A 23,772-nucleotide genomic window follows, 5' to 3' on the forward strand; every position below is an offset into this window, starting at 1 on the left:
TTCCCTTTGTAAGTCAGATACAGCACATATTCTTTTTAAATTTAAATGCACAAAGACAAAAAAATGATATTACACCCACATGCAGTCAAACAAACACTTTTTCCTTTTAGAAAGTAATATTTGACATTAGGTTATGCCTTAATGGACAGGTTTTTTCCCCCTCCCTTCTTTACACCCCCCCCCCCCCCCTCCTTCTTCTGAACAAAACAATAACAACAACAATGAATCAAAACACAAAAAGGACAGATATTAATTATGCAGTATCATAATGAAACATGACCTGTGTCTTTAAACGGGCCCCGACTACAGTTGGTCGTTTCATTCCAGAAACGTTTACTCCGGGATCGTGGTTGTTACTGATTTTTCGGCCCAGATTATCTGGTCATGTGAAGGGATCAGAGACCCAAAGTTAAAACCTCCCAAACCGCTCACAGAGTCATCGGTGTCGCCCCGATAATATCAAACATGTTCAATATTTACGAGTTGATTATGATCATAACGTTAAAGGTCAAAGACATAAATTGCTCCTTATTAAACCAAAAAAACGAAGGGTTGTCTAAATTATGCATACGTCTTTTTAAGAAACTAATATCATTCGACTTATAGAGATGATTAGTAAACTACCGTACTTGACCTTGCAATAATGTGTCCTGGAGTTTTCTTTTTTTTTTATCATCTAAAGAATCCACTCTTCAAGTGCTTTTTTTAGTCAGCATTTACTAAAACTCTACTTCCATGTAATTCTGAGTTGCACAACTTTTGCCGTGCGGGACGTCTCGACTAGTCCAGACACAGGGGTCAGACACCTTACATCTGCTGCAGGAGCAGCCCACGTACATACATAAGACAGGTGCGGAGCATGTTTCCGTCTAGTCACTGGTATCAGCAAATGTGCCCTTGAGCATGCAGCCTTCCTCCCTTTGTGTCCTCCCTCGATCTGGTTTTGCCTCTGGCTCTTTGTCTGTCCTTCTCCCCCTCTGCCTCCCCCGCAGATTTTTGCACCTCCTGTTTCCTTGGAAAATCCTCCCTGTGATCACGGCTGCAGTTGGATGAAGTCACTGTGCATGTTTTGTGTTAGGGACTAGTCAGGGCTTGGCTGTGAATCCCAGGGAAAGCGGATGCCTTCATGGGATTGAATGCTACGTTTTGAGTATGGGTTCAACTTCGCCGGCAGTTTCTACACAGTGAAGGCAAACAAGACAAATGCCAAAGAATTAAGGAATAAGTCAAATCAATTCAATTGAAAGGAAAGAGTTGATTAGAGGAATGGGGAAGGGAAGCATCTTTCCTGCACCTTTTGAAAATGTGGCTCCTGTGCTCATTCTGAAACTGGAAATAGAAAATTACAGTAGCTAGACTCCCTTCATTTGTTTGGATTATATATTCTTTGAACCAAAACTCTGATTTAAATAAAGTAACATTTGACCTCTGTGCAACGAGCTGAAAATATTACTGCAAATTTAGAGGTCACTTGCACACTTAGCTCCCTGAAAGAAAATAAGATGGAAGAATAAATTATATCAAACAAACACTGGACTATACTGCTAAACATATTGCAATGTTGAGTGTGTGTGTGTGTGTGTGTGTGTGTGTGTTGATTTTGCAAAGCTATACCTCTACTCCTCAAGCAACAAGCCTGCACTTGTAGTTTCAAGGTAACACACACACACACACACACACACACACACACACACACACACACACACACACACAGACACACTGCGGCATGTGCTCTCAAGGGGCATCTGCAAGGCATGACATCATTCTCTCCACAAACACTCAGTTCTCAATAATCACTTTTTCTAAGGAGAACCAAATGGCCACAAGCACAATTGGAATCACAGTTCTTCAGAAGAAATCATTCTCTATTCTTGCCGTTTGCAGGTGTTGCTGTGTCTGAGTCTCAGCGATCAGATGTACGTTCCCAGACAGACCATTGGATTGTGAATATGGTAGCGCCCAAACGGTGGGTGTGACATGTGTCCTCATTGTTCTTCCTCCTTCTGCTTCTGCCTTTAAAGGATAACAGTTCTATTTTTGCTTTCCGCAGCTCATTTGGATCGGTGAAATATTATTGAGAAATAATAATTTGGGCAATGCAAACTTTGTATTCACAAAGGATTCTACCACTCAAACCCAATTCTTTAATTTGAGATGGAAATTTGGGATTACTGGAAAAGTGCAGGATATGGAAGTATAAATAACACTGAATACAAAAATGTACTTTGTGTCTGACAGAACAGCAGTATCTTTATTGCAAGGACCTGTGCATTTTAATTAAAATCAAACACTAAAAGTTTATATATTTACAAAATAACCTCCCTCCCAAAAAAATGCAGCTCTTCAATGTCTTTCTCTCTTTACAAAATTTATTTGATTTAATTGATTTAACTGCTTAGCTGTTATTCAGAAAAAGCAAAATGAAAAAGAGAGGACACATGTAACACCTGCAAACACAATGGTTTAGTGTTGCACATCTATCATCCCACTGAATCCAGAACAACACACATGTAATCCAAACATGACGTCTGAGATCAGAGAATGTGGCACATTTGGCCTGGTACGAAAATGCCTCTGCGTCACAGAACATCGATCATGAAGCTAATCCTAGATGGCACTTTGCTGTCGTCTCTGCAGTCTGCCCTCCAGGTCCATAAATTTCAGATCCGTACGGTCAGCTGGTTTTTATTTTAGTGTTGGAGGACGGACAACAGAGCTGCCTGTCAAAGAGCTTGGAGGGTAATAGATTACTCAGACTTTTGACTGAGTTCAAAACATGGGAGGGGCTTCCATGCAGTTACAGCATTGTGTATTTACTCCACGTATTCCCGCAGGCTGACGGGTATACGATTATTTATCATGACCAACTGGCATTCACAAACCATCTCACAGAGCTGATTTCCATTATTTTCATGCTTGGTTATTGTACCCCTTTCTCATTCCATAATTCTGTAGAGGACTGTGAGGTCATACTTGGCCAACCGTAATTTCTGGAACAACATGCACATGATTTAAATCATCTCCATGATCCTGGATCAGATGTGTCTTTGTGAGATTCATCCACCAGTTTTATTTATGCATTTGGCTGAGAGACAATCGGGCTGTTCCGTCATGCCTACATTTAACGAAGAGCCAATGATTTCAACACTAAATCTCCTGGAGCTTGAAAAGGGACAAGTCACTGGTCATGTGAGGTGGGTATCACTCGGAAAGAGTTCTGTTGTTCCTTCATATGTTACATAAAATAACACTTCTCTACAGTGTTATTTAGAGGTGAAAGTGAAGTGAAATACCAATCTACTGTAGGTGTGACGCTCTCTATGACAGCAACAGCTGAAGCGCTTATCCAGTCTGACACCCGGTCATGCCTCAGGGCTTCGAGTGGGATGACAACCAACTGTTTTTCTGGACTCATACATTGTTTTTGCCATTGTTAACATGAAAACATAATATATATATTGCAATCAAATCAAATTTTTCCACAAACAAAGGGGGTATTTCTTGAGTCGGAGCAGATGCCAGGCAACCAGCGGAGAATCCATGAAGTTTATACGCCTGGTGATGAAATAGTCTGGCACATAACTCACCATAAAAAGTTGTCAAGTTGTCATTTTTACACGTTTTTATATGAATGTACTTGGTGATCTTCAGACAGATTTTTGGTTCCAATTGACAGAACCAGGCAAGCTGGTTCCAGCCTTTGTGCTAAGATAAACTAATAGGCTCCTTCTTTGGAAATCATTTTTTTTTTTGATTTTTTTCGTCTTTATCAGATAGAGACAGTCAGTTGCCAAATGCTCTTTCACCATCTTGTTATCTGCCCTCCGTGACGCCAAGCCAGCAGTGTAACCTTCAACTCCCCTCTCCCGCTGCTGCCCCTGGATCATTTTAATGATGCTGCCCAAGAGCTACGCTCACACACCAAGAATTTATTAATTTCCAGCTCTCTGTTCCATCTCCCTATGCTTCTCAAGAGGAACATATAATAAAGGGAAGGAAAAAACACGAGTCCAATAGATGTAGCACGTGCAATATTACTGGTACACGTGCTACAGTTATAATAACGCATTGTGTAACCGTTATGTAATAACTCAAATCTGGTGTGTTTTTGTGTACAATTTTCATGCACATATTGTGACAATGTGTTTATCGAAAGAAGTTCATTATGATTCATACAAAAACACTGCTCTGCCCTCTGCTTGACACACCCTCATGCTTTCAATATAGGGTTATTTCCTTGAAGGTGTGTATGTTAAATAGGGTGAATCAGTCTTGATTACATAGAAACCACTAGTAATGAGTGTTTAAGAAGGAGGGATAAGCGCTCATCTGCTGTACTCATAACATGGCTTTGGGTGTTATGTTTATCATTCTGCACATTAGTGTATGATCAGAAAAACATGTAATGACCAGGAATGTTAGCTAGTACACCCTTGAGTAAAAACCATGCCAATATCTTGAGAATGATGTAATGTTAGAAGTTAAAAGTGTTATATAAAACGAAAAAAATAATAATCTTTGAAACGTTATTAAATATGGAATCCTCTCTTGGGACTCTTAAAGATGGTTGTGAAACTATAAAATTAAGTCAGAGAAAGTGAAAACAGACCCTTTTGACAGCATCAAAAGAAGCGGTACACAGTATTGTTTTCATTATGTTCTGTATTGAGCTTTGGTTTAGGATCTAATGGAAATAAGTCAAATTTGGAGTTAAGGGTGGTGCTTTACTGGTAGCATTTTCAGCTTTTAAGCAATTGAACAAAAAGATAAATACATTTTAGTAACAAAGATCTTGCAATAGTACTATGTGTTGGTAGAGGACGATGAGGAGCATTTTTGATGCAGTTCTACTATTTCTTTTTAATTTGTCCACTATATCAATGTTAGTATTGTCAAGGTTAATGTACCTATAACCCGAACTGGAAACCTAATGTAATGGAGATTAGCTGAAAGAGATCAATAAAAGAATGATTGAAGACGGTATAAAAATTCTTAGGTTTTTTTAATCGCTCAATGTGATCATTTACAGAGGCACGGTACAGCATCTAATGGCAGCAAAACATTGTTTGACACTTTTTCATTTGTCATAGTCTTTAAAAAAACGCAGCCATTGTACAGAATGCGAGCACCATAAAAAAAAGCATACACAAATTTTCCCAAGCCAAGTTTACAAAGTGCCTTTTAAAAGAGAAGGAAAAAAAAGCAAACATTGAAAAAAAATCTCTATGGTAGAATATATCTCACCTAACACACCATCTACCCCAAATTCATATTTCCCATGCACACATACATTACTTACATGAAGGGTATTCTAATATCATTGCATTGCTATTACACATCATGCCTAGCACATACAGTATGGTCCAGATTGAATGGTAAACTATTATTGTTGGTTTGGACAAAGAAGGATTGATTTGATCTGTCCCTGTTCGTCCATCATTTGTTCGATCCTCCAGCACTCGACCAGGAGCGCTCGAGGTGCATTCAGTCTCTGCGGTGAGCCGAAGGTGTTTCCTCTCTGCTGCGTTCACTGCCTTGGCTTGTGGTGACGCCTGACCAGTCGTGCCCTCCTCATTCCAGCTGAAAACGTGGAGACAGAGTTAATGGATGGAGCCAGAGGTGTGAATGAAAACAAAGACAAAAGAAAACATGTTAGGGGAAGGAAACATATGAGACATGTGAAGAATGGTTGGAAGGACTGAAAAGGTAGATAATGGAAAATCCAACAATGATAATTTGCAGTCCGATAGTTGACTTTTGCCCTGCATATTTTCCATCCGTAACAGTGTGGTTTTTGGCAAAACCTTTACTCAACTTTGGTGTTGAATGTGATGTCAGCGAACTGTGCGCTTACCTGGAGGTCTTCTGCTAGCTTTGCCTGTAATGCCCTCTGTGAAATGATGAGAAGAAAACAGTCATTCACTGTACACTCGAGCGTGCACAAGTATTACACAAAATCTTTGCCCGTCTACAGTACTGCGTGTTTACCTTTGATGAGTTTGGTAATCCTGTCTGATTCCGCATCAATCATACTTGGGTTGCCATGGATGGTGGTGATTTTCGAAAAGTCTGGGCCTGAACGTTTGAAACAACACTTTTAGATCCCAAATTTTGGATACATATAAAATCATGTATGTGGCTGCAGATTAAAAAATGCATTACATTGTCTTTGCCAACCTTAAAGTAACTACTTATATAGCAAATGATGGAACAACGATTTGTAAACATGATTATTTAAAGGAGGAAAGGACACAAAAATTTAAAGCAAGTGTTCATTGGAGAAGACCCTACCCTCAATGATATGAGGCTCGTTCCCCGTGGTGTATCGGGCTCCACCTTCGGACCGGCAGCGGAGAAGGGTGTTGAAAGTCATTTAACGACTTAGCAACTGTACTGACTGACAGACAGACATACTGACAGGTACATACACCCCGTAAAACACCTCCTCCGCTACCGCACAAAAAGTCAAGCACAGATGTGCAGTAGTCAAACAGACAGACTCACACACAGATGTTGTCATAGGCCACTCTGCAGGGACATTACCAAGACCTCCATTCAATTCCAAAACACTTACCCTGTCCGTCACCTAAAATCATCTTTTCCCCAATTAAGGAAATGGCGTTTGTCCCCAATTGGACAAGTTGTCCCCAATTAAGTGGTCTTTAGTCTGACATTTGTCCCCAAATGTGGCCTATGACACACTACTTCTATCATAGTGAGGACACTCATTTGTGTGATGCATTTTCTAGCCCCTTACCCAGACCTTATCATCCCAACTGATGCCTAGCCCCAACCGTTACCCTAAGCTTAACCTAAACCCAATTCTAACCCCAACCCTAAAACCAAGTCTTAAACCTCAAACAGCCCTTTGAAAAAGTGAGCACCAGCCAAAACGTCCTCACTTTCCCAAAATGTCCTCACTCCGTGAGGTCTATACTCATGGTCCTCACAAAGATATTAGTACACACACACAAACACGCAAATTCTTCCTCTTGGCCCACTGACAAAGCTGCAAGACACCAGAGATGCAATAGTGGCGTAAAGCTCACTGCCCCTGCAACCAAACCACATAAGCCAATGGCATTTTGAAGATGAGAACCCCCAAAATGGCACATTGTAATTGCACACTGCTCACAGACACACAACAGATGAACAATACAGGAAATGGTGTGATTCCAGTCTGAAAGGCAATAGCACTGATGGAGAGATGAAATCAGATGGATAAGTGAAGAGATGGACAGACATCCAAATCATGGTGCACCATGGAGCAGTAGACGGACATTCACAAACACTTGGCTTTGTCTCTATGTAGTGGCGCGTGTCTAACCGTGTGATGGACTGTAAAATTCAACGCTCTTCCTCTTTAGCAACATTACTGAGCCTATATAAACACCATAAACCAGAAGGAGCTACTGATGTTTTGAATGGCAGCTGGCCAAAACTGTTCATATTATACTTTACGAAATCTGAGGAACACAGCATTCCCTGTGCAATAAAAAATCTACTGTACATAATCACCACACAAGTTATGATACGATTCTCCCCTAAAAAGTTGAGAAATCAAAAGCACAGAACATCTGGTTGGCACTTTGGCCAGTGGGATGTAAACCATGTGGGGTTTTTGGTTTCTCTTTGAGTCACCACCAACAAGAAAAACAGCCATCCTTAAAGATGTAGAAAAACCTGGAAACCAAAACAACCAAGTAACAATGCTTGTGACTGCTTATTGTAGAGGAAAACCGTAGTGGACATGAAAACATGATACCACTTTTGGCAATTGCTGGACAGGACAGAAAGACTTCTCATCATTCTAATCATACTTGATAAAGAATATACTGTATACCACAAAGTGTGGATACTATCTGAAGCGAGTCTGAAAAATGGCTTCGATTTACAAATACATGTCCACAATGTATGAATCATACTCATATAAACATGTCCATTTCTGGCTAAAATGGTGCACACCATGAAAAAGACGTGTCAGATATTTTAATCAATGACCGCTAAGGAAATGTAACGTGAAATGAAATTCACATAAGATGACAATGCTCAGTCACCAGTCGACAGGAACATTGATGCATTTGTTAATAGAGCTGTTAGAGGATGCATGAAACCTCTAGACGAGCAAGCTCATGGGACGTGTTCAGAGAAACTGACCTGTAATTGTCTTTCCATCAGCATCAAATTCTGCACCTGCATCAAATAAAATATGTTGTGCCATTTAATAATCTATGTCGAAACCTTTGTTAAAATCAAACTTCCAATCTTCAATCATCATTTGCATACGATAGATGAACAATGACCTTACCCTCGATAAGTCTTGTAACCTTGGTGATGGTGGGATCCCCCTGAATGACCCTGGTAAGTTTTGTGATCTCCGGCTCCCCCCCGACAACCACCCTAGTGACTGTCGGTTCTGCTCCGATGACTCTTGTGACCTTGGTGATCACCGGCTCCCCCTCGACAACCACCCTAGTGACTGTCGGTTCTGCTCCGATGACTCTTGTGACCTTGGTGATCACCGGCTCCCCCTCGACAACCACATTAGTGACTGTCGGTTCTACTCCAATGACTCTTGTGACCTTGGTGATCACCGGCTCCCCCTCAACGACCTTGGTCACCTTTGTGACAGGCAGTTCTCCTTCGATGACATTGACCATCTTTGTAACGTCAGGGACTGTAAAGGGGAGAGTGAGAAGAAGTAGAGGTGACATGACCATCCCATAAAACACGATAAGAGAGAAAGGTTATCTTTGATGAACTTCGGGCAATGTCCAGAAAATTTGGTCTGCACAGGGTTTGCCGTTCACATTTACAGAAGGCAGCTGGAGATTGTCCAGATCAGATGCGTTCACAACAGCAGAAACATTTCCAGAACCTTCAGACGAGGGGTGGCACTTGGGTAGAGGGGGCTTTAAGTAAGTACATGTCCAAGAGCAGCTTATGCGAACTATTAGAACAAATTGTGGTTGATGTGTGGTGGATATTAGACTGCACCACCGAAGACAGAGTGGCTGCTTTTACACTCCATGGTCTAGTGAGCTACTCTCGCTTTTGAAGCATTGCATTACTCTCCGACAGACATGTTCATACTTCATACAACATTTAGGAGTTCTGATGTTCAGAGAATCTTGACTATTGGTGTGAAAATAACTATAAACTCCAGACTATAAATTCCCCTCTGGGATATGAAAGCCTTTTTTGATACAGCTTCACCAGAAATGTCAGCCAGGAACATTCTTTGGATTCTTTTATATTTCTGCTTCTGGGCAATGTTTTTATTTTATATTTTGGTGTGACATTATTTATATGGGCCATAAAGAGATGAAGGCTGAAAGATGTGTGTTCATATCGAGGGTTAATCTCTGGCCCGAGGCTCCTTGATATGAGGCCTGGTCTAGTGACAGACTCATGTCACAATTTATGCTTTAAAATGTGGCTGCTTTGCTTTGAGAGCATAGTCTGCTCTACAACAAGAATATACATTATTTGGATGATTAACCATTCCACTTATTATTAACTGGTAAAGTTAATATAGTAATGTTGTTTTCGACATTTATTAGTTTATTTGTAAAAAGTGAGAGTATAGTCCACATGTTGTTTTTTTTAAATGTGGTGTATCATTCATATACAAGTTAGATCCCGAAGATCACATCAATATCTTTTTTCTGAATTTAAGTCCTTTTAAAATTATATATCAATATAAGGAATCGTTAGTCTGCTTGACAAAGATGAACCGACAACAGAGTTTCTGAACTTTTAGAACCTTTTAGTCAAAGATAGTAGAAGAAAACAAAAATCACTATACCTTAATTATTTCCATAAATCTACATCATATCCTTGCAGCCCCGAGATCTTTAATATCCTAGTGGTCTAAACCTTCAGCTCTATAGTCCTTTGAGGGATCAGATTGCATCTCTCCTATGTTATATAATAAATCAAGGCTCCCATCCGTGTCGAAGTGCACTGGACAAAAGCCAAACTGAAACAACAACGTCCGCTGTGGTCTGTGACCCCGCTCTGCTTTGACAGCCTAATTACCTCATCTCTAAAGGAGCTGATTAAATATCCCAAGAGTGGAATTAAGTAAAAATCTGAGTGGATAATCAGAGGAACAAAAGAGAGGGGCCCCAGGAAGACGCCAGAATGGAGCAATGATAGTTATGTAATATGCAGGTAGCTGCAGATTGGATTTCACTTTAGAGCAGATGCTCATTTTTTAACAAAGGACATCTGTTAGTTTTAAAGGCAGTCATGTTCTTTACATAAAAGTTTTATGAAAAACAAATAATTAATTCCTCCAACAAAATTAATTCTAAACTTTCAATTGTGTAGTTATAATAGTGGTCTTACCTGTTTGAATATAATGAGTAGTTGTGATGGTCTTCTCTGTGAGGAAACAAAATCGTTTTTTTTAGTTGCTGCAGACGCAGTCATATTAACAAGCCATACAACGATGAATTAAGGGAACTTACTGATGAAAGTGAGTGGGATCTCAGAATAAGTATATCCGGAAACAAACTAGAGAACGGAAAGCAGAATGAAAGGTATGAGGCAAAAGATAAACAAGGTAGAACATTTGAGCTGTACATATTCACATGCATAATTTCTCTTTTCCTTACCCTTATCTGGATGTACCTAATCAGCTTCTTCAGCAGAACCATCAGGTCCTGACGGCCCACTGGAAGGTCTGTAATTGAAATGCATCGTCAAAAAAACAACAACCCCGCACAACATACTGCATCCAAGAACAGAGTGTACATTTCATTATTTATTTTTTTGCTAATGCATGTTGCTCTCACCCCCGGGATAGAGAACATTCTTCACTACATGGATCACACCATTTGTTGCCATGAGGTCACTGTCTGGAACGTCCACAGAGTTGACGTGGATAGAGTTGTTAACCTGAGAAAAACAGAAAAAGACTGAATGTATAACTTTTTTCTAATGGTATCAATAAGGAGAATTTAATCAATTTCATCAACGTCTGCCTTAAAAATGATTTACCGGGGTATTAATTGTAATATTTTCTACTCCCTGAGACAACTACATTTATACTTTTTCAAAATGGTTTGATTTGAGATCTGGGAAGTCCATTGCTGATTTCCTGCAAACTTAATTGTCCCCACAGTTGTGAGTGAAGGCGGACATGCTGAGGAAGTATGGGATAGGTTTCCCTTCTCCTCTGCTTTCTCTCCTTCACTCTCACCCAGGTCACACACTGAGCCACATTACCTCTCAGTCCACTTTTTTAAAAAAGGCATTCACTTTCCCTTCATTTCATCTTATTGAGGCCTGAGTGTCCCGCTTCCCTATTGATTTATTATCTCAAACAAGCTTTCTTGTCCTCTAGGCCTGATATGAGACCTTGGAGGTTAAAGAAAAAACGACACGAAGACTAAGAGAAAGAAACAGTAGGAGAAAATATGCGCGAGGTGGAAGGCATAGGAAGTGCAGTGGGTGTTGATGGGAATGACAGGAAGACAGATTGTATTACTTTTGGACGTTGTCCAACTGTATCCAGCTTTGAAATAATAGATTTGTGCTGGCTCTTCAATACTGCTGTTCAAATGAGAGCGTGGGGACAAACTCTGCTGAAGTCTGGTGATGGAGGCAAGGTGGAAAATTTGTTTTTATATGAAGTCATTTAAAACTTCAAACAACACTTCAAAATGGAACAATGGTTTGGATAATGTCTCTTTGATTCCTCTTCAAATGTGAATTTACTAAGTGGGGAAGAACTGGGCAGGAGTCTAGCTGCCAGCTAACTACTTTGTGCAGTATTGCCATGTTTGTACATCGTCCTCGAAACACAACATTTATAAATATGTATTTTCTACAATAGGTTTATCCCTGTTTGATTGTGCAATGACTGAGAAAGATGTAGAAAGGTTCAGGAAATTAGCCCCATCTTTGATTCTGAAGGACTCAGGTGCACACTATGATGAAGGCCGACTGTACATACAGACATGACTTGTAGGTTGTTGCCCTGGAAGGTTTTGAGCAGATTGGTAACTCCTCCCTCCAATCCTCCGTTGATAAAGACGCCATTGCTTAAGTGGTACAGCAGAATGGTTCTCAGAACATTCAGATCACCTGTCAATGACGCCACAAGGCAAAGATGATTTACATACTGTGCAGTATCAGTGTACGCATATGTTTGCCTCATCGTTGAAAGCAATCCCTAATTATTCGACGTGGAAACTTCTTAACTGCAGGAGGGAACTTACTTTTGAGCAGAGCAAAGTCCTCTCTGCTGAGGCCGTCGAAGGCATCGTCTGTTGGCGCAAAGATGGTGTAGGAGCCTTCCTGCTTCAGCAGATCGGTCAGACCTGCAGTTTCCATCAGTGACAGGAAGATCCTACATTCAAATCAAGTGAGAAAATAAGGAGAGAGGAAAGTTGTCAATTCATGCAGTGAACATATCTGAAATTAAGCTTAAACAGTGGAAATGCTATACCTTTGTGTTCATGGAAACGCTGATAGTGTTTTATTATTCACAAAGGCAGAGTAGAGATAGAAACGACGTCCCATTTTTTAACATTGCAGTCCATGATGTAATGATTGATTTAATTATCTTTTTTCTTTTCTTTTTCTTTTAAAACTAGCTTTGTCGTCTATTTCATCACATGGAACTCAACACCTTTTCCCATAAATAAAGGAGCAGCTCCAGCTGTAATGGAATGGGCTTTGCAATGTGAAGAGGCTAAATTATATGTCATAATTGGATAGAAAACTGCCCATGTGTTGCTCATTTTAGACAGGGGAATTATGGTTTTGGCAAATGTGATACGACCGAGTTGAGTTTGGGATTTGTGTGAGACACATGCGCTTCCGTGGGGCCCGCATATTCACACACATCTGCTTCCTCGGTTATTCATCATCAGGCTATGTCTGTCACAGAGCCAGAACATGTGAAATGTGTATGGCAAGCTATTGCCACTATAATGTTTGGTAATTCTACGGTAATGTTCTCCTTACTCCATCTCAATTTCTCACTTTTCCAAACTCTTGATGTTGCCTTAGAAAATCACTCAATAAGCTGATTAGGGTAAATCTCTAGTCTTGCATAGCCAGACCTATCGTCATAGTGCTGGAGAATGGTCTGGCTGCATCCATTAGCATTCTGCTATGGAGGAAAAACACTTTGTCATCTTTTTATTTCTTTAAACCTACTGCAGTCAACTTGGGCAGCGCAAAGCCCATGATGCAGAGAAAGTGTCCCTGCAAAAGAGTCGTAGGGGGGATTGCTTTGGTGGAACATGTGCTCGAAGGGAGGGCGATTACTGTCTTTAAGAGGGATAACTCCCCACAGAGAAAACCACACAAACAGTAAAAGACATATGCCGACTGTGTGACTGAACGATTCAAATCGTCCTCAATACTTGTCATTTTCAGCATGTGTGTTTTTAGTTTGGAGGTTGTTTGGAAGCGAAGGGGAATGCTGTGCGAGACACAAGGCACGCTCCTCCCTGCAGGCGACTTATAGCCACAGTGAACATCTGGCCAGTCAGATGTCGAACTAGTTAACATGAGCAACTGGCCAAATGAGAACATGTAAATCTGCAAAACGCCCAAGTGTATTGAGTTGTGCAACAGTGTGTTTACTCAGAAAAGCTTAAAAAACAACAACTTCACATGGATTTGTAATTGCTATATATAAGTACAGCAAAAAAAACAAAAAAAACAACCTAAAATAAGATGCATTTCTTACTTGAACCGTCCGTCAGAAATCAGGAGCTTGTAGATAGTTTCCTCCGCCGGTCTGATGAGGGTATTCATAAGATGGAGGGCCCCATTGCTTCCCTCCTTACTGCCACGCACCATACAAGCGTTTTCTATGCACACAGCCTGACAAAAGAGGATCATTATACGAGTGGAGCTGCAGGTATGCACATTTTGTACAAATCTGGTAAGTATAAGTATTATTTAGCTTACGGGGAGGGGGCTGTCACATTATCCTCTTTGCATAAATCAAACAGGACAATACACTAAACCCAGCTGATTCCAATATCAGAACCACCAGAGCAGAAACATACTTCATTTGCCAAGAGCTGGACAAACTCGCTGGTTTATTGTATTTGATTACCGTGAAAGACAGCAAACTCATGTTAGCACTTCGTAATGAGTTTAACACCTCCAATATGGAAGCCAACACTCTCTGCTGTCTTTCCATCATCTCTTATTTATCTATTTTTCCCCTCTCATCTATCAAATGCGTTTGACTCTGATGCATAAACCACACACACACACACACACACACACACACTCTCACACACACACACACACACACACACACACACACAGTTCTCACAGTGCGGTAAATGAAGACTCTGAGGAGTTTGCCGGCCAGTGTTTCCAGCAGCTGTCCATTGTAGAGCTCACTCAGTGTAACCTTCAGCTTCAAGATGTGGTTTTCCAAAATGTATCTCAGCAGACTCTGTTCCGTTGACATCACCTCATCTGACAAACACAGTCAAGTTACAGATTATAAATTACACCAAATTTCCCCTTAAAAAGGTGTTAAAAGTATAGTGAAAGAGTTGAAATGAGTTGCATATCTTCGGAGGACAGAATGTGACTTTCCCATCACGTTGTGCAAAGCATTTTAATGTCTTTTGCCATGGTTTAAGTTTGCTCATAACCACAGTGCTGCTCTGCTGTCCAAAGAAACTTGTTTGGAGATCAACTCACTGGTGAACGCAGCGTTGAGGGGAGCGAGAAGTGTGTACTCGGTCTGCGGGCGCATGGCAGCGGCTAAGCCCAGTTCGGACACCATGTCGGTGAAAGTACTCTGGGACTCTCCCACCAGCTCCATCACTTCCTTGGCTGATACGAGTCACATGAAAACGACATGTTGGCGATCGCAGAAAAAATTGATATCGCAAAATGATTGGAACAAATGTTAGTATTTGCTGAGTGGCAAGGGAAGGTGTGCTTCACCTGAGTCAGGGATGAGCACCTGGTCGATGAGGTGGATGACGCCATTGCTGGTGACGATGTCCTTCTTCAGCACCATCTTGATGCCATTGACTGTCAGACTGTCACCATCGCAGCCGATCTCGATGTTGCTGCCCTCTGCAGTCTCATACACCGTTCCTGCCATGATTGCTTCTGAACACTGGACACTGTTCAACAGGTGGTAGTTCACCAGTGCTGAAGGGATTGAAAAATGTAAATGAGAATTTAAAGAATGGAACTGATTAAATTATGCAATTTTGTAGACTCTGGTTGTCTGTAGTTATTTTTGTAATCTGGCTTCACTCAGCATTTCTGTCAACCTTAAGATATGGGATTACACCTCCGACCGAGTCCAACTGTCAAACTGAGCAAGCAAAATTGGCCAGCAAAAGCACTGCAAGTACAACATGGAAATCCCTTCCAAACCCACAAAAATTCAAACGCAATCATTGTCACCCTGCAGGCCAAATTATTCTGTGGCCCCAACCTTCCTTTGTAAAAACAAGGCATGAGGTTCCATACCATCTTTACTTTGGCGGATGTTCTAACACGGTTGGTTTGCCAAGTGTCTGAGAATGTATCTGAGGTTATGCCGTGGTCCCAGAGGAAGCAACTCACTGAGGACGCCGTAAACGGATTTCATGCTGGTGGACATTCCTGGCCAGTGACTCAGCAAATAAGAAGATAAGCTGCCACTGTGGAGACAGTTGGTTTCCTACTTCAATTGCACAGTTTGTGGATGAACTTGTGTGTGAGTGTGACTGGGTGTTTTCTTCTTTATTCCTGGGAATATGACAGGTTTGCAAGTTTTGTCTTTTGAATTTCCAAGGAGGTTGCAATTCATCCTAAAGTTTGTGTTGAGAATTTGACTAAAATGGTGTCAACCTCACACTGGTCCCTAAACTCTTTAGGCTATATCGTCTGGGAACCAGGAATGTCGGCACAAAATGTTGTGCCAAACCATCTAGTCAATGTCAAGCTATTTCAGTGGATATTTGAAAACTTTGATCAGCTGGCAGTGCAAGAAAAAACTTTTGGTCAATCAATCCAACATCCAGAGATATTTCAGTCTGGACCACTGTGCTGGACTAACCTTTCGACCAACCAACATTGGTATCACTTAAATAGCCATAGTGGTTACAATATTCCTAACCTCTACTAGGATTGTATGCTTGTAGTTCATGTCATCATTATTCTACCATACGTACAATATACCTGCAATAACAGCCTTATCCCCCAGGATGCGCTCCAGGTAGCCTGGGTTCAATTTGTCGAAGGCCTCGTTGGTGGGAGCGAACAGGGTATAGTGGCCGGACTGGTCCAGCTTGTCCATCATCCCAGACGCCAACGCTGCGGCCTGGGAAAACAATACAGGACAGTGTGTCTCACATAGCTGGAGCAAATCCTTTTCTAGAAAAATCAAGGATACTGTTATTGATGCTGGTTCTTTTCTTGACACTTTACAAGGCAAGACAAGGCCCATTTCACATACATTGAAGGAGGAGAGCTCATCGTTGACATCCAGGACATCCTTGATGGTGTTGCCCACTGCGCTGATGACTCTGTCGATCACATGCACCACACCGTTTGTGGCCACCTGGTTACCGTGGATGATTCTGGCACAGTTCACTGTCACAATCTTCACAGGGAGGACACGTTATGTTAATGCCAAATTAATACATGCGGTTAGAAATAATTCACAGATATCAGTCTGTCATGAATTCGTTAAATCTTGGGCATTTTTTCAAACTTTGAATGAACTGACCCCGTTTGAGTAGTGGTTAATGTAGAGCCCCAGGTCATTGTACATGGACTTGACAGTCATGCCGTCCTTCATGTCTTTGGTCAGGAGACGGCGGTTCACCATGTGGAAGTGAAGAGCGTTGTACAGCTCGATGTTCACATTGCTCTCCAGTGCAGCCCGAACATTCTGGGGAAATCACCCAATAAGTTAAACTGCACAAACTTTTTTCTTTAAGGTTTTATTGTATTTACTTGCCGTCCGACCTTCAACCTCCGTTCTACTCACAGGGTCGAGCTGCTCCCATGCGTCATTGCTCGGTGCAAACATGGTGAAGGAGCCTTTGCCTTCAATTTCCTCTCTCAGCTTGGACATGTCGGCGTACTGTTGTGTGGTTGTAGCCTTTATGAGCCCCAGTGTACCATACACATGGTCGATGGGAGCCACTGGGGGGGGGGGCACAGAGTTGTTCATGCTCACAAACAGGCTAGTCAATAGGACGTGTGAACTTAAAATTTAAATCGATTTGAAAACCAAAAGTGTGATCGTTTCTACAGATAATTATTTTATGAGACAAGAAGGGGACCTGTGGTTTGGGCCACTTACCTGCCGGACATCCTCTCATTCCCTCCAGCTTCATGTACCCAGGACAGCACTCAAATACGACTATGCTGCCAAAACAAAGCACAAACATGTTAGAGCCACGAGCGAGTCATTTCTGTGGTGTTGGAGGTCATACAAACAGAGAGCTATACAGTTCATCATAGTAATGATTCACTGTTCTCTGCAACAACATTAAGGAAAAATAAACCAGAGCAATATGCAATATAAATCTCATGCATGCTGAGGAAACAAAAGAAATTCCTCGGGCCTACTTAAGCAGAGCCGACAGCTGAGAGGAAGAAAAAAAAAAAGATAAACGCCTCTGAAGCAGTAATGGGAGAGAATGATGAGAGCACGGATTGAGAGCAAGGCTGCACAAAGACGGGACCTTACCAAAGTGCAAATCCATAATTGGACAAAGTACAGTTGAAAGCTAGATCAGAAGGAGTGACTGTGTAAGAACATCAAAAAGCAAGCTAGTCAAGAAGAAAAACACCCTCAACATGAAAGTGGTCCACAAGAAAACTGGCAGAGGGAAAAAAGGTGCACTGAACCAGCCAACATCATTTCCAATATCTCATGCAACAGCAACAAAACCACCCGCGGAAGAAAAATGAACAAAGAATTTTTTAAAGAAAAACTACAGGCGCCGTTGTGAGTTGTGTAAGAGCAACAGGATCAGAACCAACCCTGAGACGAGAAGAAGGATATCAATGACACGGACAAGCTGCGCGTCACCAGTGTCAAAGAACTAAGGAATGATCAGAGATCAAGCCTCGAGCTCAACAGCTCCTCTCTTCTTCAAAAATGATTGTTAAATAAAAGATGTAAAGAGGTACTTTTATTGGAAAACTCGACAGCATAGTCCAGAATTGCGATGGGAACTCACAGCTACCGCATGTCCGAGGGAATCCGAGGTTTACAGTACACTGTAAACTTTATATTCACAGGGTAAGTATGTAAACATGAAAGAAACAGACAGGCGTGTCTGTCTGATTGAATCTAAAGCCTAATCTTGATGTACAATAGACTTCTTGTGTCCATCTCGAAGATTTTGGGCGGCGGAAGGAAGGAACAGCTTATGAAAATATGTGAACGTATGAGCTCATAATAGCAGAAACATCCTGGCAGGAAGCTGAGAGGACCTGCTGACGCGAGGCACACCGACGGGGCGGCGCAGTTGACCCTCGTCAGTCAGCCACATGGTTTGGAATGGGATGTGAGAGGACTGACACTGTGAGACGTGAGTCAATATTGCACCAAATTCGGGTTCAATTGTGGAAGAAATTATGTCTTTTCAAGTAGAGGAAAAAAATAACAATAACTACAAGCCGACATTTGTCTGGGACTCGTCCCAAGTCAACACAACGATCCCCCAGAGAACGAGCCATGGAGTCCCCCCCCCCCTTCCCCGAATGCTGGAAACAATCCAATTGGGGGCTTAACCAGAAGCACTTGAAAGGCTCCAGTTGGGGATTTCAGCGGGTTTGCTGAAGAGACGGGGACAGTGTTATATTTTTTTTTTTTCCCTCATGGAAATTCTGTGTGTTTTCTATATGAACCTCTGTGCTGCAGAATAATTCCTATTCAATACCAATAAGTGTTGTCCTTCGTCCCTTGTTATGCAAGAACGAATCCCTCCCTATGAGGCAGCTCAACGGGGCCTCCAGATGGGCAAACACAGAGCCCCTGCACGAACACACATACTGTACACGAATGGGTTGCTCTGGCATCACCTAAAAAAATAAGCAACCCCATAACAGTTTTTTTTCTTCTTTCCCCATAATGAAATCATCTCTCTTCTCCTCAGTGTCGATGCGACCCTGCAGACCGTGCCGACCTGCTTTTCTGTTGCATACGCGACCGTCGACTCGCTGCGAACCGACTGCGGCTTCTCCGCGCCTCATCCACGGTCACGGCGTCATGGCCGTGACCACCAAGTCAATTTGATCCCGAGCGTTTGTCCTCGGCTCCCTTGCGTGTTTTTCTGAATGTCGCCTGTGCGCATGCGAGCGCGTCCAAAACACCAGGAAAAAATTGCTTCCATCTGAACCTCCAGCAGCTCACTTCAACACGTTACTCTGTGGGACTGAGGGGAATTAAGAAAGGAAAGAAGGTTTTGTCCCCTTTTTTTTGGTGTGTGGTTGTTGTTGTTGAATTTTTTCTTTGCTGTGATGTTTCAGTTCAAATTTCTTGAGATCAAATTCTAAGGCACATATAGTAGATTCAATGAACGTCATGTTTAAAGGGCGGGACAGTGAAATGTAGACCCTGGCTTCACGTTCCAATTTTGGGGGATTTCATTTGTTTCTAATCATAAATCATTTCATCAGTAGCACCTTAGCAAACAATTGGACTCGTCTCTTTAAACCCCTCGTCACCTTCCGTGTGCCCTCATGTTATGTTAGCTTAACTTTTTTTTTTTTTAAATAATGGCTGGGTGGTGCCATGTGGAATCATCTCCGTGTGGTCTGCCACTGTACCGTGTTGATCCTGAATCACACTCTCTCTCTCATCCCCTCATTTTCCTGCTAATCCCGGTTGCATTACAGCGGGTTGTATGATAAATGGAAGGTGTGTGTGTGTGTGTGTGTGCGTGTGCGTGTATGTGTGTCTGCACGTGCGCTCTTGAATGTGCGTGTCTGCGGAACATCGAGACTAAGCGAGAGACAGAGCATCTCCCATTGCACTTGTCGTCGCCTGCAAGGCCGAGCCGCCCCAGCCGGGCCTTGCACTCCGTCAGCACATCAGCTGCTGTGTTCCGTGTGTTTCGGCCCCCACGTCCACACATCTGCACAGTACGTCACAAGAAAATATTATCCTGACTTGAATCCGTCAGCAACAGGCATTCATCACGTTCATCCCCTCTCTCGCCGGCATTTCAAAAAATGTTGGAAATTCGTGAATTTTGGCCCTTTTTGAAACTAAAGAATACGAATAAGAATTGTCCTGTTCTATCACTGAGCACAAACTCACTCCACTTAAACAAGTGCTATCAGAATCTTCTTATCGACAGTTTCGATGGTCCCTGCTTTGTCACAATTGCTCAACACTCACACAGTTTTGAAAGAGAAAATAGAAAGTAAAAAAAACTAAAAACTACAACAAAACTGCAGTAATTTTAACAGTGAGTGGATAGAAAAAAAATATGAATATATTTTTTTAAAAGTAATGTACAATAAATTGAAACAAATAAATTGTAGATGCGCATAAAGAGGACGAATTGTATAACTGGATGGCCACAAAAACGAAGGACCTGCTGTGGTTTTGCATAAAAATACAGAAATAAACGTAAAATCATAACTCTGTAAGACACACACACACACACACACACACACACACACACACACACACACACTGGAAACTGGAGCTGCAGCACATCCTCTGTTTCGCCCCATCTGCACACATACACTTACATAAACAAAGCATATAGACAACATTCTTCCTGAGCACCTGATGTGTAAGAGAGGAAGCGGGACATCAATCACTGCTGAGCACAGTTTACTACATCGGCAGGTCTACAGTAGAGCGCACTTGCCCGGAGGCCAAGGCTTAGAGTTATACTGTAATAGAATTCGATATAGAGATATTGGGCTGGAGCTCAAAACAAAAATAATTTGTCTCCTCTTGCCTTTCCGTGTTTAATAAAACAAATGTCTTCTCTTTTTTTGGGGGGGGGGAGGTTCAGAGAAAAATGTGAGACATGCAGCTACATGCTCCGGTTACAGGAGACAAAACACACACACACACACACACACACACACACACACACACACACACACACACACACACACACACACACACACACACACACACACACACACACGGGGGTCATACGGAGCTGACCTCTGCTGTCTGAACCCCTTGCAAAAAAAAAAAAGGTGACTGCGTAAGACGAGAGGGGGTGAATGGTGAAAATCTATCAACATGTAAAGAAACTCCTTGTACGTGATATTTATCTGACTTATTCGAAAAATTCTGAAGTAAAAGCATCAAGTGATGATTAGAATACTTTGATTACTCCCGCCCTCCTGTAAGAATGGACTCTACTGTAAACCCTCGTGTGCAGGATGTGCGAAAGCTGGGAGTGGTTTGCACTTAGGGTTGGGACCAGCCGCCGGCCACACAAATCCAATGAAAACATGTCTTTTCATCCATTCATTGTGACTTACGCCTTCTTGCCACAGATGGAGCCTTTGTACCAGTTCCTACATGTGCTGAAGTACTTCTTCTTGGTCCGCATGATCTGCTGCAGAGCGCACACATTGGGTCTGTGAGAGGAGGGGGCCGGGGCGCGGGGGTGGGGGTGGGGGAGGAGGAGGAGGAAGGGGAGAGAGACAGGTAAGAAGAAAGGACGGTGAGATGAGAAGAGGAGGTGAGGGTTGTTGAGGGAGGGAGGGGTAAGCATGCAGGTAGAGAAAAAATATGCCATTTAGTCATACAAATGATTATGAACAGTATCTTTTTTTAACAATGAATGCTTTCAATTTGTATGAACAATCAATCATTTCAATTTTTTTTCATCCTTATCTTATCATTTTCTTGATATGAATTCACAAACAGGCAGAATTCTCTCTTAAAGTCAAATGTAAAAAGTTCATTTCAGAGTTTCGATTTCACGCTAAAATTTGGCACCTGCATTCATAGGAGAAGAGAAAATGAACGTGAGAGGTGATATAGAATTTTCCTTCGTGGCTTGAATCAATATTTTCATCAATGTGGCTCAAAAAAAACCCCCAACATGAAATCCGACACTGACAGCAATTCAGACATCCGTCAGCTTGTTAGTAATCATGCAATTATCTGCAGACAAATGCGGAAGGAAAAAAACAAAAAATCTGGATTGTTAATATCCAGATATCGAATATTACCAAATATCTGCTGAATTCAAATGTTAAAAAACCCCAAACAATAACTGTTACACTGTTCTTTAAATGTGTCATCTCTCTCCCCCCCCTTCCTTACCCTTCACTCCTGGCCCGTATGCGGCTGTGGGTGACTATCTTGTCGTAAGCTGAAGAATCCACGCCGCCGAGGCAGCAGAGTGCCACCAGCACTGTGGTCACTGCAAGCAGCTGATTCATCCTGGGGAAGTTATCAGTCCTCTGTCTACTGCAAGGGCACAAAAACACACCGTCGTGCCCCCCCCAAAAAAACAAACAAAATAGAAATACACAGGAGAAATGGGAGCGTGCGTGAGAGAGGGAGCTTTTATACCAACAAGTCTCTCTCTCGCTCTGTATAACACACACCCAATACCCACCCACTTTAAAACTCCCTCGCTGTCTTTTCCATACCCTTATGTCCTGCTCTCACCTCACCCCCCCCCACACACACAAATACACACACACACACACACACACACCCTCCAACACACACACACACACACCCTCCAACACACACACACACACAAATACACACACACACACACACACACACACCCCCTTCTCTTTAGTCAGAATCCTCCCTCCAGCCCAAGCCCCCTGCCCCCTGCCCCCTGCCCCCCTCCCTCACGCTGTTTCACACGGCTTTTCTTCACCACCGTCACATCCCAGAGCACCGAGGACACCCTGCGACTCAAACGCCCACGTCGGCTCCCGCAGCCCCATGTCGCCACACGCTCGTCTCCCAGCTGTGGATTGAACCTGTGAAGCTCTGTCAGACCAACGTGTAGAAAAGCAAGAGGTTCTTGACCTGTGCTTCTCTGTTTGGGGGACTGATGGAGTATGTTGGAGAAGGGGAAGCGCAGACAGGCAGTAGGAACAACCTCTGATTTCTGTTTTCTGGGACATTTGGCGGCAAAATGTGCAGAGGACGTTGATTTAAATGTTTTTAATGTGCTCGAAAATAAGGCTGTGAAGCAAACCCGACAGTGCTCGGTGATGGATCTATGCAGATAATAGGTTAACACGTTTCTTGACAGCAGCCTGACTGTATTTTTTTTTTATCATCCATCCCCAGGGAGACCCCTCTCCTCCTCCCTGATTCTGTAATGTGGATTTATCCTTTCCTTCCCCCCCGAACTCCCTTCCGTGCTGCAGCTGCTCTTTCTCCTTCATCCTCCCTGCTGTCAGGTTCATCGTTCATCAGCTCAACTCTTCTCGGGTCCCAACTCTTCTCTCCCCCCCCCCCCCTACAGTTGCCTCCATCTCCCGGGTTGAAGCCAGATCTGATACGGCTTCAAAGGAGAACTAAAATTCTTCCACGTTACAGGCTCCCGCCGGCCGTCGCCATGTACAGTCTTGACTTGTGGACATGAAACGGTCTAGACTTCCAACCTGGAGACATGCCGGTGAGGAATCTCTTATCGGGTCCTTCATTTAAAGCAAAATGCTCCACAAATGTGACCGCAGACAGAGGATGGATTTCCCTCAGTTTTTCATCCTCAAAAACTTCAATCAGAAGGGGAAAGTAAACACGTTTTTGTTCTCTGAATGATCAGTGCATCGCGGATGAGCTCACTCTTT

The 23,772-nt window shown here is 42.5% G+C and overlaps 1 protein-coding gene across 2 annotated transcripts; it reads right to left on the minus strand.

Annotated features, from left to right (window-relative positions):
* Positions 1 to 4,983: 4,983 nt before the first annotated feature.
* LOC118301072 (periostin) lies at positions 4,984 to 22,549 on the minus strand. 2 transcript variants are annotated; one of them, XM_035626161.2, is made up of 23 exons: positions 22,271 to 22,549; positions 21,478 to 21,576; positions 17,309 to 17,373; positions 16,991 to 17,148; positions 16,727 to 16,891; positions 16,454 to 16,600; positions 16,177 to 16,318; positions 14,944 to 15,156; positions 14,695 to 14,829; positions 14,315 to 14,463; positions 13,715 to 13,851; positions 12,231 to 12,361; positions 11,966 to 12,096; positions 10,803 to 10,905; positions 10,623 to 10,690; positions 10,476 to 10,521; positions 10,354 to 10,389; positions 8,309 to 8,677; positions 8,158 to 8,193; positions 6,292 to 6,336; positions 5,989 to 6,075; positions 5,855 to 5,890; positions 4,984 to 5,580 (listed from the first exon to the last, which is right to left on the minus strand). In XM_035626161.2, the coding sequence occupies exons 1-23, from the start codon at positions 22,387 to 22,389 to the stop codon at positions 5,528 to 5,530; spliced, it is 2,670 nt and encodes an 889-aa protein (XP_035482054.1). In that variant the 5' UTR covers positions 22,390 to 22,549; the 3' UTR covers positions 4,984 to 5,527. The 2 variants fall into 2 exon arrangements, with proteins under 2 accessions (XP_035482054.1, XP_035482055.1); XM_035626162.2 differs by lacking the exon at positions 6,292 to 6,336 and having other exon boundaries at positions 22,271 to 22,547.
* Positions 22,550 to 23,772: the final 1,223 nt, after the last annotated feature.

This window comes from Scophthalmus maximus, chromosome 2, assembly GCF_022379125.1.
Source record: "Scophthalmus maximus strain ysfricsl-2021 chromosome 2, ASM2237912v1, whole genome shotgun sequence".
NCBI classification, from domain to species: Eukaryota; Metazoa; Chordata; class Actinopteri; order Pleuronectiformes; family Scophthalmidae; genus Scophthalmus; species Scophthalmus maximus.

Excerpts from the sequence above, each read along its gene's own strand:
- LOC118301072 (XM_035626161.2), bottom strand. The coding sequence starts at position 22,389 with ATGAATCAGCTGCTTGCAGTGACCACAGTGCTGGTGGCACTCTGCTGC. Across the intron at positions 17,374-21,477 it reads TCCATCTGTGGCAAGAAGGC|CATAGTCGTATTTGAGTGCT; the intron begins GTAAGTCACAAT and ends TTGTTTTGGCAG. Across the intron at positions 13,852-14,314 it reads GAGTCTTCATTTACCGCACT|GCTGTGTGCATAGAAAACGC; the intron begins GTGAGAACTGTG and ends CTCTTTTGTCAG.